This window comes from Chroicocephalus ridibundus, chromosome 14 (genome assembly GCF_963924245.1).
Source record: "Chroicocephalus ridibundus chromosome 14, bChrRid1.1, whole genome shotgun sequence".
NCBI lineage: Eukaryota > Metazoa > Chordata > Aves > Charadriiformes > Laridae > Chroicocephalus > Chroicocephalus ridibundus.
This window is the reverse complement of record NC_086297.1, coordinates 6033902-6053934: the sequence shown is the minus strand read 5'-3', so window position 1 is coordinate 6053934 and position 20033 is coordinate 6033902. Positions and strand designations below refer to the sequence as shown.

The window sequence follows — 20033 nt, the reverse complement described above, 5'->3', positions numbered from 1 at the left end:
GCATAGTTTACTTTGAAGAAGGGATGGAGGAGCAATTGTTTGAACAAGTGATTTATTACTGATAATATCTCTATTAAAAAATAGGTGGGAGCAATAAGAAGCTTAATACTACTTTGTGTCTATTTAAATTGTTGGAAAGTTCGTCTTGCCTGGTTTAATAAAAATCATTCTTTCACTTTTTAATAATGGAAATACACAGCCTTGAGTCATATTTTGAATTGGGGGGTGTGGTGTGTGTATGTGTTTCTATTGCAGAAAACATGACACTGGAAACAAGCCATATTGGTCTGAGTGACTTGTTTCGACAAATGTTCCTGTTACTGACACCACAAATTGAATTCCACTGGTGTTAAAAACAATGACAATTTTGTGGGAGAAAAGCTATATTTATTTTATCTTCTGTAACCTTGCTTAAAGCAAATCTAATTGATAACGATGCTTAAAATATTAATGGCTTTTCTTCCATCGGACTGTAATGCCAGTAACACCAGCAGAGTTAAACTGATTGAGAAAACACTACAAAGGGCCTTATTTTCATCCCTGAATGGGTGTGAGCAATCCAAACGGTGCCAGCGGAGCTCTTAACTTTTCAGGAATTGGGAAGGCTGCTTTATGTCCCCACTTCCGTCATGGATCGGCTCCTCGGTGTGTGTGGGGTCAGTTTACCCTGCTGCCCCTCCTGTGCGATAGCAGGCTTTAGGGACTGACGTCTACGTACGTGAACACTATATAGCATGTTATCTATAAGCAAAAAGATCCTCTCCCCGGAATGATTATGTGCTAATGAAACCACAGGCACTACAACTTTAAAAAAAAAAAAGGTACCTGAGATAAGCATATGCATTCCGGGCATGGCCAAGCTGCCCTGCTGTGCAGCGCTAGACACCGACAGATGCTGTCTCATCACGGGGTTACTCCCTGCGGTAGGGAGGATTCACCTTTCTACTTAAACAAAGCCATCAGTGAACACAGAATACTTACTTTTCATTTTAAACTGTAATCTTTTTAAGATCTTTTAGAAAGAGGGGGAGTAATGCGAGTGCATCTTCTGATGCAAGACTGGAAGAAAACAGTAGTAAACCAAACTGGTGTCAGAAGCTCTGAACTTCTGAAAATATGCGTATCTCTGCAAGACCAAGCCTCCTGTCAGAAGAGAGCCCTTACCTCTAGGAACAGTGGTATATTTTGTACTTTTTCAACTAGATGATTCGCAGTGTAATGATATAAATTCGCCGGTTTTATTTACTTTCACAAAATACCAGATATGTCAGCTTCCGTTTCTAGAGAAAATATATAACCCAAATTCTGTGTTAACTTTTTGACTGTTGTATCCTGGAAGACCAAAAGCCAAGTTAATGCATGGCACGGGTCTATACCATGATTGAGAATGCAAAGTAATAGCATAATGGCATTTGTTTCATTAATGCTTTCAGTCTGTCTGCTTTGTTGGCTTTCCCTTTTGTGTGTGGACGTTCATAATCCGGTCTGCTAGGAAGATTGCTTTAGAAAGGTCATGAGTTATTGCTTTTGACCTTGTTTGGAGGGAGCATGTAAATAAATTACTGAAGAACATGAGAAAATAAGTTTATTTTATTTTAATTATTTCATTTGCCTCCAGCTGCTAGATATAAATTGCATAATCACTGTTGTAGTAAATGCAAGTAAATTTTCTCTTCTTTGCGTTTGTCAGTCTTCCAAGTTGCTATAAATTGCCATTTCAAACGGGAAAAGTAAACATTACCTCGGTAGGTGAATTAGTCCATGTGACGCAGAGGGTTTCAGAGAAGATTAAGTAGGCAGAGACACTCGTCTGGAGCTCTGTCTGATGGTGGGTTTTTTTTAGTTAGTAGCAGAAATTGTCCTGCACGTGACCTTTATCCGGCTGAGTTAGAAACCACCCGTGGATTTTGGTTGCTTTGTCATTGTCTTTGCTGCTGTGCTGAAGAATGTCCCTACTCTCACCAGGAGATGAAGACGAACCAGAGCGTTTTGATGGTCTTTCTCTCTTATACTGGTATGCTTAACCATTAGGTTCTGATGGCATTTTTCTAGTCTGTAATTGGGAAAAGTAAGGTAAAGATAATTTAAAAGCTGTAGAGATTTTCAGCTTCTTTCCGTAAGCAGCCAGAGTTTATCAGTTGTTAGATTTTTGTTTGAGTGTCAAGCACTGTCTGTTTTGTGAGGGAAGGGTATTATTCTTCCATTGATAAATCTAGATAAATATTTTGTTTGTGGACGTAAATGACTAACAATTTCTCGGGAATAAGATCAGAAGAATATCTGGAGCCGTATGTTCTGATAAGTCTCTAGAAGATACAAAACGTAAAGGTGTTGAACTTCCTTGTGTATGCTTGTAAAAAGTAATAGAAGTATCGAAGATTTCATCTTAATTGCCTTTACTAGAACACCTACACAAAATTAGACGCGCTTAGTCTATTTGCATTCCAGGACTTCAGTTGAAGTGTCGAGTTTAGTATTTTTTAGTGTAACATAGTGTGATTTTATAGAGGCTTGCTTGTTTATTTCCTCTCTTGCCTCACATCTTTTCTTCTCCGTGTGCTAAAAGCTTGCTTACAAGTATTTTTGTGTGACCTCTGTAAGAATGAGCAGCAACATCTGATTATTTAATTTGCATCTTTTTCTACAACAAACATTGACATTTTTTGTTACTACTGCAAATTGGTTTAGAAGCGTATTTCCTTATTCATGCTGTTGAGCATATTTCTAATGTTTTGGGGGGAAGCATTCTAATATTTCATAAATATTAAATAACTATAACGAAATAGATGTTGGATGGGTGATAAATCCAAGTCTTTTTGTAGTGAAACTGTTGAAGTCCTATTTATTTTATTAGCACTATGACAAGTACTTGACTCGGAGATCCATCTCTCAGTTATATAGGAGAAAAACTACCATCGAAAGTCAGCAAGACGTGATATTCTAAACAAATGCAGGGTATTTGAACATCCTTGTCTTTTTATGTGATAAAGTAATTTTAAACCTCATGTGTTGGAGGGACTTAGTCTTCAGAGCATAGACACAATTGAATGCCTTGTAAAGGTGTCTCTTCAAAGTGTCAGCCCTTTCTAATGGTAGGTGGCAACATCATAGTAATTTCACTGTGTCAGAGATACCCGATTCCTCTCCATTGTGAATTATTAGTTTGTATATTCTCTGTATCCTCTTTATCAGAATATGCTTTATATTAGGATCTCCCTTTTTAAAGTATTGCCTGTAACTCCTATCAGTGTAGGTCCTTTCCTACTAAGGGCTCTGTGTCTAGATTTGATCATACTTCATGATCGTTTTATACGGTAGTATATAAATAGGTTCTACCATTTCTGGTGAAATATGAACTTCAGACTTAAAGTCTGAGATTTAATCTTTTAAGGCTTCATGAAAGTAAACTCTGCAAAGCTGAAACAACGTTTGTTCTTGCTTTTTTTATTTTAACAAAAATTGCTGTGTGAAAACTGCGGAGAGGATGGCAGAGCAAGAAACAGAACAGTAGTAGCAAAAGGCAAGGCATAAATAAAATAAAATAATTGCTTGTTTTAAAGATCAGTGTTCCTTCTCTCAGTTTTCAAAGATGGATACAAATCAGGACAGACCTGTAAAGAACATCACTAGTATGTTTCTTCCAGCTTCAAAACATTTTAAATTCATGGGATAATCAAAGTGACAGTACCAGGCAGTAATGCAAAGTACTCTGCTGTCATAGTATAGAAGTAGTTTACAAAAAAAGTTTTGTTAGAGAAATAGCAGACTTAAGGATTTCTTCTTCCTTTCAGACTGTGATTAAGTAAAAGCAGTTCGGTAGCAAAGTCATCGCAGTCGCGTCAGCGGCCAAATACACTAACTAGGTTTCATAATTTCTCTTTATCCTATGAAACAGGTACTTTGAGGAATATTAAAGTGAAAATTGTACAATGTTTGAAGCATAGGCTTCCTGTTTGTTGCTAAAGATGAACTACTGCGTCTGTTCACGTGGCCAGCCTTTCTAAAGCAAAAGCTAATTTTGCAAATGCTTGGGAACTTGAGGTTGTGGAATAAGTTCTTGCTTTTCAGAGCAAGTGCTTATCCCTTGATTTAAAAACTCATTGAGTTTTCTTATACAAAACCAAAAGAACTAGAGATGTTCTTTAGAAGCTGGACCTCTTGCCTGCTGCTGGAATTTAGGAACATTTGGACCTTCTGGATTTCTCTCTTCCCTCTGGCATGGCACCTTTTAATGACATGTACTCAGCTTTTGCAGAAATACCCAGTTTCAGGCCTGGAGTCCATGCTGTGTCCTGGATTTGGCTGCATGGGAGGATTTGGGTCACTATGTCCTCCACTTTGATCTTCTTTTCCCCCCTGCTAGAATTCTAGTTCTTCCATTTCACTTTAACATCATGCTCTATAAAATGCAACTCATTGTCTAATATAAAACAATATGTAGGTCAAAGCAGAAAAATCCACGTGGTGGTGCTTTTTCTTTTCCTAGAAGGGATCTGGTGAGTCTTCCCCAAAAATGGTACAGTGGGAGGACAAAGGAGCTATGATACAACTTCGATTTTTTATAATAATTAATGAAAATTAAAATAAAAAATGGTAAAGGATAATTGGATTTATAGGACTTCTTAACACTTAGCATTTTCAGAGCCGTATGTTGGTCATGTTTCTGATGAAGCTGTAAATTTAGGTTTCAAAACTCTTGTATTCTTCCTGAATTCTTTACCATTATCAGCTGCCTCCAAAATACTCACCTGCTTTTAGACAATTTCAAGTGCCATCCTGATATCTTGTCTTGGGGTGGGAGGGTACACAGGGACAGCCCGCAGTAGAGTTTGGAAAGAAGCCTTTTTTAAGATAGAACGAAGCCTTTTTTCTCTGATAGAAGGAAAACAATGTTGAGAGAAGAAATGAGAGACTGTAGGGAAAAGATTCTGTTCATAAATAACCACAAAGTTAGATATCCTAGGAAGTATTTCTGTATACTCTGTCTTAGCTGTGGTTTTGTTTTAGTATTCATTACCTAATCTAAGACATTATGATGTGTTTTTCTTGCCTAAATGCTAACCTGGACCAGGTTGTGGGATTTTGTTTCTGTTTAATACATTCTTTTACCGTACCATCTTATATTTGTTAGGAGGAGATTGATTTTTCATTGGGGAGAAGGGGTGGCACAGAGGTTATCAAACAATATAAAGTTGTCAGTTGTAGAAAACTGTGTTTGGTTTGTATTAGAGTTAAAAACGTGGTCACTGTACTTTCTTCTATATTAACGTAGCTCTACCTATATTTCTATAAATAGGGATTTAATGACTTTTATTTTATTCTTTAGGACTATTATGGGCCCTCATGGAATCAATCGAGCTGTTCACCGCATTTCTTTTTCTGATTGTCAAAATGGATTAGGTAATTACATTGCACATTCTGTTGATTTGGAGTAAACCAAATCTAAAAGCCCCTGGTGAGCTTTTCCTGTTCGCACTGTCATCAGTAAAAGTTTAATTTATCTGGCTTTTATGGATTTGACTGTAAATCCGTTTAGCACAGTAGGTGGAATAACCAATTTCTTGCTTGTTTCTTTTGTTCTGCAGGAGTTAAAATTATTGGAGGTTATCGGGCACAAACTGCAGAAGATTATGGGATTTTCATAAAGAGAATTTTACCCGGAGGGGTGGCTGCTGTAGATAGTAAGTAATTTTAAATTTTTTCTTACAAACACGCTGCATATAAAAAGCTGTCAAAAGAAGTCATCTTTATTTTACTTTATGGATAAAGATATTTAAAATAGCATGGTTTTAATCGGGATTCATGATGTTTTGGCTTATCTTAAGATAAAGAAATGAAGCTTGGACTCTTCATGGGAAAAGTTTTTAATGCTCCCAGTTCTTGAAACTAAGTTTAAATCTAGATAAGGCTGGTGTGAAAGCCATTGGCAATCTTTCAGCACTGCTAAATAACTGTGGAGATCCTGAACTTCTTTTAATTCATAAGGGGTAAGAGTGGTGTTTCCTTTACAGAACCAGTATTTTTAATGAGTACTGATAATATTTTTTTTAAGAGGTGGTTTAGATATTCGGTGTGGAAAGAATAAATTATAATAGGTAGAGTGCAATAATAAAGTTACAGAATACACTTCTGCTCTAGGTCTGTACATGGGATTTTTTGAGATTCCATCTGGTCTTGTGCAGAATGGTCATTTAATCTAAATCTACTTTAAAAGTGATAGTTCCTGAACTTGGTATTTGCATAAGGTTAAAAATATAATTGGTTCTAAACAATCTTTTAGGTGTCTTTGTTAATGTGTAAAATATTAATGAATTGATATGTGGTAGCTTACATGTATGTTAAGAGCAAAATTCAGCTGGAAGTTAATTCCACAATTATGAAATGTAAATTCTAGTCCCACAAATACTTTTGCTATGTGTAAATAATACAAATAGCTAAATAACACTAATTTTCAGTCGCTCTTCTGTGGTTAGTAAAACTAATTGATAGCTATTAACCTTATGACAGTAGTCTAGCTTAATTAGAATGAGAACCTAATCTGTTAAAAGTCATAATGTTATTTATTGCATTAGATCACATAAAATTGAAAGAAAAAGCCCAGGTTTATTGCCATGATATAATATGTTCACCATTTTCTTGTTGATTCATGCATTGCTGTTCATTTTACAACCAGGCCGTTTGCTCACTGGTGACCTAATTTTGGATGTCAATGGAGAAAACTTAATTGGAGTAACCAATGAAAGGTACGTTTGTATTCATTACTAAATGTTTATTAGAGCTTGGAATATTATATGGGGTTTTTTTGGACATTATGGACCACTGATGAGAAGAGCACGCCACCACTGGGGTCCCTGGAGTTCAGCTGGCAATAAATTTATTCTATAAATCTAATTCAGCAAAACCATCGTGGAAAAATGACAGGACTTTATATGCTTTTATAATGACAGAATAAGCTAGTTTCTTAATGATGTAGATTATAGAATGTATGTGAAAAGAGCATTAAAACATATTAAGCTGTTAAAATATTTTTATATCTATCTGTTGGTTCAATACCGGTGAATGTAAACAAGGCAGCCAGGAAGTATCATTGCAATGGGGCAACGAAGGAGAAATTGTTTAGAAAAGTCTGTAGAATATGTTGGATGTTTTCTGTAGCTGGATCACCAGAAATCAATGCAGCTTGGTGTTGGAGATGTAGATTTAAAATTCAACGAAAAACCACAGTATATATTGCTGAGGGAAATCCTGAGCAATGAGGCGTGCCCGAGCGGCAGTGTTTCTCTGGAGCAGGCTGTTGATCCTGAAGGATGCCCAGGAAGGCAGTGGGATGGACCAAGGGGAGATGGGGACAAAAGGGAAGGGAAAGAGAGGGCAATCCCAGTTTATTCCTGTCACCAGGCACAGGCTCACCCCAGTCTGCCTTTCACTCAGTTCTCCAGTGCTTAATTTGGGTTCTGCTGCTGGCAAGCTTTTTTCTCTGTTCCTGGCAGTCAAAATTATGAACTACATTAAGAACTTGTTCGTTTTCCTGCTCTTTTAGCATTACTCACCATGACAGCACCCTGGTATACTTATTTGGCTGTTTTTCCCCCCTTCTAGGGCTGTTGACATCTTACGAACAGCATCAGCGTCTAATCACATGTCTCTGCTAGTTGCCAGAGATGAAGAAGCAAAGTAAGAGAAAAATAAAACATTGTTTTAACCTCAAAACTAATAAAAAGTCAAGACTATATCGAAGGTTGGGTGGGCGGGCTTCCATGTATTTTTCTTTCAGATTAGTTTTAATCACAAAATTGCACCACGTTACGTTTTTCTGTATTATTTGATACCAATTCATTCTGAGACTATTTGCATCCATTGAAGTAGCAAGCTCAGGCCAATTTCAGTTTAATGAGAAGGACTGAAATGTTATGTTACCAGCTAAAGCGACTGAAAACTATTTGCTGTGATAATTTTTTTTAATATTTCTCACATTTTAAAATAATAAAAATTGAGGAGTATGTTAGATCAACAGTACCACAGAACTGCATGATTTAAGCTGGTCTTGCTGTCTGAAATAAGGCAGATTTAGTTATTGTTTCCCCTCAGAAGTTTGCTTTTCAATCTGTAATAAGCTTTAAATTTGTTTGGATAAGTAGGTTAAACCGTTCACTGCAGCAGGTAGTCCAAAAACATCCATTGTAAGGACATCTGTGTTAAATATTGCATTAACCTTGCTGTTCAAAGTTAAGCATATAAACCAATATTGGCAGAGAATCATCAGAAATCCTAGGATCCAGGTCTGTGTCCCCTTTTGATTTAAATCTCTGGAGGAAATGGCTTTTATGTAACCATATTTGATAATCGTTGCAAGAGTATCTAACTGCTGTTATTTGCCTTTCCTGGGATGTTCCACTTACAGAATAATCTCTCCGTAAGGGAATTTTCTCTAAATTCCTTTAGCCTTTTTCCAATTTAAGCTTCCTTTTTCTGCTCCTTTATTTTTTGTATTTGACAGACATTTGAATCACTGTGTAGCCTCCGATCTCTCCTTTTTTCAGACTGCCTAGATACATGCGAGGTCCACTCTTAATCTGCTTTTATCTAAAGCATACTGACCTAGTTCCTCTAAACTCCTTGAATAATTAAAATCCATCAGTCCTTGTACCGTTCTGGTGGTATGCCCAAAGGCCTGTGCAGAATTTGCCACTGAATACGGTCCCTCACTCAGACGCCTGTGAATTAATATCTTGTGACTGTACATTCCTGTGCTAAAAGTTTATTTGATTCACACTCAACTGTGTTAATGTGTGTTCCCTGGGTCTGGCATTAGTTCAATAAATTTTGTCATTTTTTAAAAAAATAATGCATCCAGCAGTTTTCAACAGTTCTGTGGTCACGGGAATTACTTGGGAATTACCTTCCCTGTAGTCAGTTCTCTCTATAAGTCTGTAATATTAATTTGCTGATGTTTCTGGCTTACATCATTCTAGATTCTTTATATTTTTTTAATCTCTTGTCATTGAAGGAATCATAGCTCAGCTTATAAACATTTTCTTAAATTAGGCTGCATTCGGTATTAGATTAATCAAGAGGTTTTGTTTTCTCTTTAATGTATGTAATACAGGATGTATTGCCAGTTTATTGCAGTATGATTGGTTTCTGCAAAAAACGTATCCTTCTAGTTTTTATTATTTTTTTTAAACAGCGCGCCTGACCAAGAATTGCCCTTTATTTTATCTGTTGGGGATTTTTAAAAAAGATACTATAATTAAAAGATAAGCAAAGCCCAAGCACATACAATATTTAATATGTAATGATATTTACCTCATGTGAAATAGGCTGCAAATTTCTGAGAAAGTTAAATTGAAGTTAAGAATTTGCATCTGTTTCACTCATTCTTGAATGATTAATAAATACTTCTTCTGTCCTCTTTTATGAGGTGCCACAGCTTTGTTTGCCAGTCTATTCTGGGTTCTTTTTCAGTATAGTAGAACTAAAAGCATTCTTTAAAAATAGGAGTATACTATGGGTATATTATCGGATTCCTTCTAATACAAATAACTTGTTCTGGACCTAAGTAATACCACTGTCTTATTATCTGAAGTTGACTCGAATTACAATTTTTTAAAGTTTTTAAATCCAGGGTAAAGAGAAGTAATAATTAAGCTTTTCTACCAATAGTCCATTTCATTCATAGTTTATTGCTATTCCATCCTTATCCTCTGTACTACATTATCTTTTTCTTGCCGCTTCCCAACATTTGACAGGACTTTTCCTCTTTCAGTTGAGGTTAAACTTCCTTCTCTGAGAAGGGTAACCATTCAGCAGAAACGGTAGCAGATTTCAGAGGGTGCATTTAAACTACTGCCAAATCCTGACGGGGAGCATCTTTTTATTGCCACAGGAAAGAATTTCTTGACCTGATGGATAAGTATGGCTCTCACAGTGACACCAGCTCTGCAAGAAGTTCTCCAACACAACTGTTAGCTGGTGAGAGATTGCTTTCTAGCCTGGCGTAATCCTGTAGGACAACAGTCAGACTTCGGTGGGGTAGAAGCCAGTACTTAAAACTCTCCTCATTTTGTGGGAGGGTATATTGGGGGAAGTGACTGAAAGTCAAGCAAAACCCATGTGTTTACTTAGACTTTAACATTTAGTTTGTAGTCTAAACACATAACTTGACAGGTTTGTGCATCAGTTTCCCCGATTCTTAAAGTAAATATACTACCACCTACTTTCAGCAATTCTAATTCATGAATAATTTGAGAAGTATTTGGTATTTGTAGACTAAATGTACCATAATATTTCAAAGTACTAATAAAAATTTGAACGAGAGTACCATAAATTCTAATCCTCCTGGAACTGTTGTCTAATTAGGATGCCTTTATATAGCATGACTGATTATTCAGTTAAGATTATTTTTGCACCCAGTTTGAAAAAAAAATCATCACTTGCGGTGTTTTTACTCCTGAATTACTCCTGGAAAGAATTACTCCTGGAACCCTGGGTGGCTTACAATTCTTAGCTGTGTAGACTTAAGCTTTCTTTTGGTTATTGGATTGCTTGTAGTTTGTCTGTTTTCTAACATGAAAATAGCCCTACTGGACTCTTCTTAGATCAGTTGAAACTTTATGCTTTTTCCCATATGTGTGTTTTATTTCTTCTTTTCGTTGTTTCTTTTCTTAAGCAAAATCTACAGACAGTGCTTCTTCCGGCTCATCCTCAAGGTCACAGAGTCCTCAGTTGCATCCAAAGGATAATCTCACAACCGTCAGCAGAAATAATTGTGTCCCAGCACCACCCCCAAAGCTTGCAAAGTAATTTCCAAAACTGACTGTAACTCTCTTGTGTGAGCCATAGAAAATGGTGTATTTGGCCGCTCAGGAATATTTTGTGTTGAACACTAGAGGTTGAACTTTTTATTTTCTTTTCAATCCTGTAAGTTATAATACTATTGATATTGCAAATTTTCAGTTTTAATAAAGTATTTTTCTCATTTATTTATTGTTTACATGATAGAAGTAGATTAATCAGTGTCTTAATTTGATCTTAGTGTCTCCTAATGAATTGATGCCTCTGGTTTATGTGTACCTACGTCCTCCCATAAGCCTTGGATAGATATAGTAGAGAGAAGCTATTAGTCTTTTAAAATAATGTATCAGTTCTTTCTCTAATTGCCAGAAGTAACAACTGAAGTTGCTGGTTTTGTAGTAAGTAGGCAGTGTAATGTTTGAACATTGAGATTAAACGTCCACCATTTCTGTTTGTTGCTGTAATACGTATTTGTGAAATCAGTAAGATAAAGATACTACGTCACTTCAGTCTTTATTAGAGTATCTAGTTCTGTGAAGTAATTATAATTGTCTTTTTTCCTTTCTCTTTGTAGGGATAGTGCATTTCAGATTATCTCTATTTGCAAAGAAACAAGCCTAGGTTTGAATATTGTAGGAGGAATTGACAGGAATGAAGGGCCTTTGGTATATATTCAAGAAATTATCCCTGGTGGTGACTGTCATAAGGTAAAGAACTTGTTTCCCTCAGTCTACCTGTATTTTTGCCTTTATTTACTACCTACTTCAGTATTTTATACATACAGTTATATTTTAAATGCAAATTTTGTTTGTGTTTCTGTGTGCTTTCTCTTTAAAGAGAATTATCTCATTACACCATGGCATGGTTACATGGTAATGAAAATTATTCATGAGTTCATTTGAGGTAAATAAGAATCTTGTTCCCCAGTTTACGTATGAGAAAGTAAGAAATCAACTTCTTTAAGAGGCTGCATGATGCAAGATAAATCAGCACGGGTGGGACAGAGCTACAGATTGCATCTCTTTCTTTTCTTGTCCATTCAAAAATTCCTTCTTCCTTTAGACTTAGTATAGGTGGATCCTTGCAGTTGGAAAGTATTGTGTAGGCAAATTAGAATAAAAAATATTCTGATCGTGCAGACTAATAAAATGTATGAATCAGTACTGATTACCGTTTTCGTTTATGACAAATGCAATATGTAAATCAGGAGGGTTTGTCAGTTTTAAAAAAGAAATAAGTAACAGAACTGGCTGATTCAGGTACACAAAACTGTTTATCCAAGCGTCTCCTTTTCCATCCAGAGTTGTGATGTGTAGATAAACCGTGTTTTCCCTCTTGCAAAGCAAGAGGGCATGAGTTAATTTCAAGAGCAATGAATTTGCCCCAAAATAGTCTATAACTATTTGTGGCTGAATTTTTGTAGATTAAGGTTAATCCCAAAATGCCAAGGTGGAAGGAAAAAATGCAATGTTTCTCCAGGACTTCTTTTAGTAGATAAATGGTAAATAAGATAAATTCTTCTTTTGTTTTCTTCTATTTTGTTGTGGCTTCTAAAACGTTTTTCTCATTGTAAACATACAATTTAAAGCCTATTATACATAATCAACAGACAGAGTGAGCCATTAATTTGTAGTAGGTTCTAGTATTAGCAATATTAGAGGTAATTTATCAATCTTGGTTGTCCTGTTTGAGAAACTTAAGTAGGAAGCATATTTGAATCTCTGCCGCATGAGGGCAGCATTGAAAAGGATATCCTTTTATAGGCTGGATGCAAGCGAAATAAAAGATCTACAACTTTTTTCTTTAATCAAAACTGAAACATTAAGTGACAAAAAAAGTAGTAAAGTGCTATCAAAGGTTTGAAATAACATGACTAAAATTATGGTATATGGGTATTAATATGTAAAATTATCCTGGTTTTCACAAGATATTTTACATATTTCCTGTTTCCTATATATCTTCTTCTGTACAGTTTGTTTCACATGGTCAGATTGATTCTGTGATGAATTTCTTAAGAGCTGAAGAACGTAGATGTGTTATGTGTAATTTAATGTGTATTACATTAGACAAATGTTATAACTAACTCTGTAACCATAGGTGAGTTATATGAATTTTCAGTTAAATTATTGAGGCTTCTTTTAAAATGTGAGTAAAGAAAGCTTAATCTTAGTATGAAATCTCTCCTAGCACGTCTAAAGTCTTGTCTTACAGTCTTTAAGACAGAAATGTGATACGCTTCTGTATTGGTAGAAAGTTTGCACTGAATAATTCAACAGAAGCACAAAGTTGACGATATTATTTCTATCATGGTTTTGATTGGTGAATTCCTAATAAACTAATCTGGTTTTCTCATTAAGATTAATATGGCTAGTAAGTGCCTGAAGAGTCCCATGTATAGCCAAGAGCATTGGTTTTGAAATACAAATTAATCCAGCTCACAGCTGAATTAATTAGTAAAGAAGCTTCCCATAGTCCGATGCATTGGTACTCCTTGCTGGAAAAATTACTATCTGGGTTGGTTTGTTTGGTTTTTTTTAACAGAAATATGCATCTTGGTCCAAATTTCTTCTTTACACAGCATCTGAGATCCATTCTGTCTGATGAGGCTTTTGTGATGAGCGCTGTCATGGTGATTAAATGATCGTTTGATCCACTGTTTATTTCTGGAAGATTGTCAGGCAAAGTGTATAGCCATTCTTGGTATTTCTTGTCTTAACAGATCCAAAGGAACATGTTTAAGGGCTGTGATTATACAGTTCTTTCATAGTACTAGCAATTAATATAAAATTTGTAGGTTTGATTTTTTTATTTGTTGTGTTAGGATGGACGATTGAAGCCTGGAGATCAACTTGTATCCATAAACAAAGAGTCAATGATTGGTGTCTCCTATGAAGAGGCAAAAAGTATAATCAACAGAACAAAGACGAGGTATCTGTTACTGTCAAACAGCTAACCCTCCAAAATGGTTTATCATACAATATTTATGATTAAATTAATGTGAAATGTCTTGTCATGTACATTTAGAGGAAATGCAAGGGATATGAATGTTTTTGAAATATTCCATTGCAATATTATTTCGTAGAAAAAAACTGAAATGCACCGTTTAGACCTGTAAAATTGTGTGATACTTTCATTCCTTTCAAAAGAAAAAACAGAACAAACCCCAAAACCACAGTATTTGCCTTTTTTAATGATGGGCAATAGAAAATCCTTTTAGAAAAATAAATAAATAAAATCACACACAGTGTTTGGGAACATGTAATTTTTGCAAGAGTACTGTATAATCTTATTAACAGTATATTATACAATATGTTGTAACGTTTTTAATTTTAATTTTAGGTGTGAAAATTTTTGGGAGATAGCCTTTATTAGACAAAAAAATATTCCCAGTTATTCAGAGAATCTGCAACGTCCTTCCAGCCTGTTAACATCTTCTGTGGCATATGGAGAGCAACAGGCTGCAGTAGTTGGTTCTCTTGCATCTCCTAATGGGAAGCCTGTTTCAGCGCTCACTCCAAATGCTGTGAGTACACTCGTTACTCCGCTTAGTATAAAGTGAGCAAATGATACAGTTATTTTAATTCAGTTTCCATTATAGTAAGAAAATGACTGGCTCTTTTTCCTGCACAATATTAATTCTTTGGAATATCAAGACTTTTCCGGAAAACATGTTGCATAAGGGTAGAGTAAACCACACTGATGAGAGGAATAAGAGTATTAGTTGACCTGTGGTAAGAAAGCAAATCAAATAAAATAAGCATTAGCTGTGTTCTTAGATACAAAGTTCTTACAGTTTCTCTAGGGAGTAAGGTTTCAGAATGAGATATATAGAGTTATATATTTCAGAGATACTCTCTGATTACCACATATGTGTGAGTACAGTACAATCTCACAAGTTACACTTCCACCATGATGATGAGATTTTTGCTTAAAAATCAGACTCCTAGAAGAACGTGGGGTTTTCCCCCTTTCTTTCAGCTAAGCAGCGATTGTTGTTTTAATTCATACAGCTCACCATTAGTGTAATGAACTAATGTTGACCATAAGAAAGTAGATTTTAAACCTACTCTATTATTTCAATTTTTCAAAAAAACATTTTCAATTTATTGCGTTCTTTAACTAAATAAAGTATTGTCTTTGAACAAGGAAGAATAAAATGTTCTATGTTAAACACAAAGTGGAAACATTTGTACTTAAAATTCTTGCCCGTTTTTCTTTCCTGTTAGAGATATAAACATTGAAACAGGTTCTCTAGAGATGCTGTACTATCTTATCTATGACGATATTCAAAACCTAACTAAGGTTTTGATAAGGCCCTGATCTAAGTTTTTTGAATGGCGTTCCTTCTCACCACCACCCACGCCTTCCATTTTCTTCTAGGGTTGTTTTTATCTATCAAGCCCAATTTCTCCCTCTGGTCTTCCTTCCTCTCCCTTTCTTTTACATTAATGTGTATTTCTTCTTCGGCTTGTGATCTGCTTTAAAATGGTATTTCATGGCTTTTGATTTTCTTTCATAGATGGAAACTGGAGACAAGATGGGAGACCAATCTCCAATTACTTCTCTAGACAGCTGTCCTATCGATGTGTCTGCTGCTGGTAAATGCTGATTTAATTCCCTGCCACCTTTTTTTTCTTCAATAACTGTCATACAGAAAATAGTACATAGTGAGACTCAGTAGTCTTTAAAATAAGGAATATTGCACATGTTTGTAGTACTAAATAAAGGACTGAGATCAATGGATTGTTTAGTAGCTTCTGTCAAATATAACTTACATTGTCTTTAACAAACAGCTGAAACCAAACAAAGAAGAGTGATCACAACATTTGCTATACAGCAGTAATGATAATAGACTCAGTAGAAACCAGATAATGAAGACTCACATATAGATCAAGATTAGGTTGCCATAGAAACTGTGCTTTCTTGATTTAATGAAATTCTGTGGATGTATACTGCTTGCACTTTTTTCTTTTAAAAAAATCAGGGCAGCATATTGGAAGGATAGAAATAACACGCGGACCTCTAGCAGTTTTTCAATTAATAACAAATACAATATATGTGTGTATATTTATATTTGAGAGTCATGACATTCAAACAAAAGCAATAGTCACTTTGATCATATCTCAAAATATATAGTTTGAAAACAACACTAAGGGAAAATAGAGGTTGTAGAATTTGATCAGAATCAAATCTGAGCTGAAGAATTGTAATTCTTTTGGGAAACAAATATGTGTTGTATTTACAAACAGTGAAAATGTAGTAATCTGACATAATAATGAGAGTCTCAATTGGCACAGTAAAATAACTGATTCATTTCTGTATTTCTATATGAAGACCTGAACTATATTCTTTTTCCTCAGGCAGTAGTAACAAAGTATAACCTACGCTTCTCAACTTGATCTCTAATATACTGAGAAGAGGAAAGACAAAGATGCAGGATGTGATTCATTCTAGATGTTGCTCCACTGATGTTATTTAAATTGTACCTGCATTTATTATGGTCCATATTAGATATCCTAATTCTAAATGAAACGCTCTCCACATTGCAAATCTGACCAGTTGGCTTCCTTCCTTGAAGGGTGAGCTGACTGAACATGAACTTCTGAAACTAGAAAGGTTGAATACACCTGGAGTGTAATGATCACACAGTTTTTTCATATTGATCTTGAAAAACACCAGAACTAAATCAGATGAACAAGACAAAAGGATATTTTTTAATATATTCAGAATATAAGACTCTTGTTAATGTAATGCAATGCACAGGAGCATCATTGTTGCTTAAAGAGACCAAGAAGGCCACGGTTTCTTAACATGAGTAACATAGCTAGTAGAGTGGAAAGCAGAAATACTTGCAGCTCCAGTTTGTACTGTTCCTTGTCATTTTTCATTTTAGTCTTATTTAATAGCGCATCCTTAGTCAAAGCTGCCATTTCTCACGTGCTGCCCTCTTACTAGGATGACCTTTCAAGGATAACCTTGAAAAATTACAGTAGCTCTTAGATTATTTTTTTTAAATGCTGTAAGAAAAATCAGCATAATTTTGAGAAATTCTTGCACAAACTCATACACAAGGCTTTTTCATTCTGAGTTGAGAGGAAGTGTGCCAATTCAGCTGAGGTTTTAGCCCACTGTCTTCAGAATTTAATATAGCTTGTGAGAGGTGTTAGTGTCAGAGATTTTCAAGATGTTTTGGTTTATGCTTTTGGCATATAAAGAGAATGTAAATTACTTTGAGCTTGGAAACAGATATGCTGTGAAAATGAGAAAAAAAAAGAAAAAGAATTCTATGTAATTCCTTCTGTTCCTTTAGAGAGAATCTCAAACTGCAAGATCCTTTAGTTTTCAAATGTTGGTTTTGATTTCGGCACCTCTCTGGTCCATTAATGAAATAATGAATTAAGATCTAAATTACATTTATGAATAATAAATGCAAACAAGTATTCCATTTTCTTCTGCAAAAAATAAGCCAATGAACTTGCTGCATTTACACACATCTAAAATTCAAAGAAACCGATAGTTAACTGTTCTTTTGCCTACAGTCTGTGATCAAAGGCTTCCAAAGGTTGCTGCTTCTTGTGTTGTATCCGCAGGTGTGTCTGAAACATGACAAAGCTGTGACTGCATTCCTCAAGTTCCATTAAAACTAAACATGCACACCAGAAGAAAAAAGCAATTATTCTGAAATCTTGCATATGGACTGATTAGTGCTGCTAGCTTCTTTTCATTTCCTCAGCTTAATCATTTGTGTATGTTGGAAATAAAGTAGATGCACCATAAGCTATTAGTGTAACTAGCTAAAATTACGCAAACTTGTATTTCTGAGTGAAAGGGGAGAGGAGAGGATGATGGGTGATGGCTTGATTGGTGGTAGTTCTTGGAAAAGAGTTCCTCTCCAGGAACAAATACTGAGGAACCTGCTGGAATTCAGGGTAAGCTACCTCCACACAGCCCTTAGTTGGCAACAGGTCATTCCCTCCCTTTCCACAGAGTTTTCCAGATCAGTAGATATGCTTTTGGGAACTGTTGATTATGCTGAGGTTGTGTCTTGAAGGTCTTAGAATTCACAAGTGTGTTTCCCCTTCTGTTTCCAGAGTAAACGTGTCTCTCTGAGTGAAAATACCACAAGTGTAAGCCATGTGCTTGATGGATCACTCAGAATTATTCCTGGTTTCTTTCTGCTAATTTGATACTTGTCACTTTTTGGTGTGAAAAAATAGTTTAAGTGATTGATACACGTAGATTTTGTTTATTGCAATTATGTTCTTTTTTTAAAAAAAGGCAATCTAAATATTAACAGTTATTTGTGGCAAGCCCGTATTTAGCTGGCATCCATTTGATGAGCAGATCTTCAGAACAAATTTTTCACAGCAATAGTTACAACTGTATCATTATTTAATTTTTATTTTTTATTTCTTAGTTATTGCCCCCAGCCAGAATGATGATTATGAGCTGCAAGGAAGAAACTCTACTATTCGTCTGAAAGCGGAAAAGCTGGAGAGGGTAAATACTTACAATCGTTTGAGTTTTCCTTTCTCCCCCTTCATGGTGCATGTAAAATATCTAGAGAATATTTCTAGGTTGACAAACTTTAAGGTATAAATTATACCTCAAATTTTCTATTTTAATAGGTCTTTCAGGTTGCAGGCCAATATTTCATTTTATGTATTGGGCAAATTACTGGTTTTGTTAATCTAATTACTGATTAACTCTTCTGGGAATCTGAACATCCCTCAGGATTTTTAAGGCAGTTATTAAGGACAAAGGGGTTTGCTTATTACACTCATCTATATTCAAGGTTAAATAATATCTGAACATCTCTCAATTAGAAGGAAAAGTCACAGAGTGGCTCTGGAATAAAAGTGTTGTCAGTGAGAGTGTACTATGATACAAAGGCTCTTTGAAGTGTAGCTCTTTAATCACTCCCCTATGTCCCTGCAGTCATTATCCCTAGTCCTTTTTTTTTTCTCCAAAATAAGTTTTCTCCTTCCAGGCATTGAATTATCTTGGGATTCAGCCCACAGATGAACAGCAGCAAGCCCTAAGGCAGCAACTTCAGAAAGATTCTAAAGGAACAGTGTCTTTTGGAGGTAATAATCTGTTAATTACCATGGAAAATAATGAAATGTAGGAATATAGAAATAATAGATAATAACCATTAATATATTTTCTGTCAGTATTGGGTTGCTACTGCAAATAAAATGATACTTTAAGGCAAGAATTTATTCTACTGTATAAAAGTAAGCTTGGAATTTTTGAAACTAAGCAAATCACAAATTTATCCAATTTGCAGCAGCCTTGTGAAACTTTTGATTTTGTACTCACAAATTCCTAAATTTTTGCCTTGGCAATAGGGTACTGTAATTGTTCCAGAAATTACTTGGGAGAGGACTGATGGTTAAAGAGACTTCGTGAAGCATTATTGACGGATTATTTAACTTGCTTAATTTGTGCAATTTAATTTTGAAGCAAGAACATTTTAACTGATGCATATAGAAAGAGATTTACATGGAGGCCATCATGGTTCTTCTTTTAGCTAAACCTGATTCTGATGGGGATGAGTTGCTTCTGTTGGTTATGACAATTTTGGTAGGTGACACTAACAATTTAAGAATATTTGTCATAAACTGTGAGACATATGATAGTTCTGATGCTAAAACTGACGGAAATTTCACTTTTGCTAAAGTTTACAAAGAAAGGCATAAAGTGCTAGTATATGAAAAATAATTTCTTGTATTTAACCTTCTGAAAAGACCCTGCATTTGTCAAGTACCTATCTATTCAAGTATCTATCAAGAAACATTCTGGATCTTCCATCAGATTTTACACGGTGTAAACAAACTGACATTTATATTTCCACTTTTCTCCCATACTGTAGCAGAATATTTTTTTTTTATGCGTTCAAAATGAATGGGTAATCCAAGCCATGTTGACTGAGATTGCTGTAGTGTGTTTATTTAAAACTTTCAACTTGGTCAACACCAATTTTACTACATCTTTATCAGGGGTTTAAAGGACCTGCAAAGGAAACTATGAGCTGAGAGCTATCACAATTTTTTCTCTCTTCCTGACTCCACTAAGGTCAACTCACTGGGAAAGGCAGGTGTATACCAGGGATGCAGATTTCTTTTAATTTTTCACAGGGATCTGGCAATGTAGAGCATCTCTAACCAGGTGCTTTCAAGCTGAACTTCACACTCCCTTTTGTTTTCTTTTCTCCTCCACAACTCGACTTAGGGGTA

The 20033-nt window shown here is 35.4% G+C and overlaps 1 protein-coding gene across 5 annotated transcripts in view; it reads left to right on the top strand.

Annotated features, from left to right (window-relative positions):
• Nucleotides 1–20033, top strand: part of STXBP4 (syntaxin binding protein 4) — a 75075-nt gene that overhangs the window by 4690 nt on the left and 50352 nt on the right. For all 5 annotated transcript variants that reach the window (XM_063351651.1, XM_063351652.1, XM_063351653.1 and 2 more), the window contains 12 exons: nucleotides 5327–5400; nucleotides 5586–5681; nucleotides 6674–6743; nucleotides 7600–7674; nucleotides 9887–9972; nucleotides 10670–10799; nucleotides 11369–11501; nucleotides 13616–13722; nucleotides 14134–14317; nucleotides 15314–15392; nucleotides 18212–18294; nucleotides 18785–18881. In XM_063351651.1, the coding sequence (XP_063207721.1) occupies nucleotides 5327–5400; nucleotides 5586–5681; nucleotides 6674–6743; nucleotides 7600–7674; nucleotides 9887–9972; nucleotides 10670–10799; nucleotides 11369–11501; nucleotides 13616–13722; nucleotides 14134–14317; nucleotides 15314–15392; nucleotides 18212–18294; nucleotides 18785–18881 (1214 nt within the window). The remainder of the gene's footprint in view (nucleotides 1–5326; nucleotides 5401–5585; nucleotides 5682–6673; nucleotides 6744–7599; nucleotides 7675–9886; nucleotides 9973–10669; nucleotides 10800–11368; nucleotides 11502–13615; nucleotides 13723–14133; nucleotides 14318–15313; nucleotides 15393–18211; nucleotides 18295–18784; nucleotides 18882–20033) is intronic.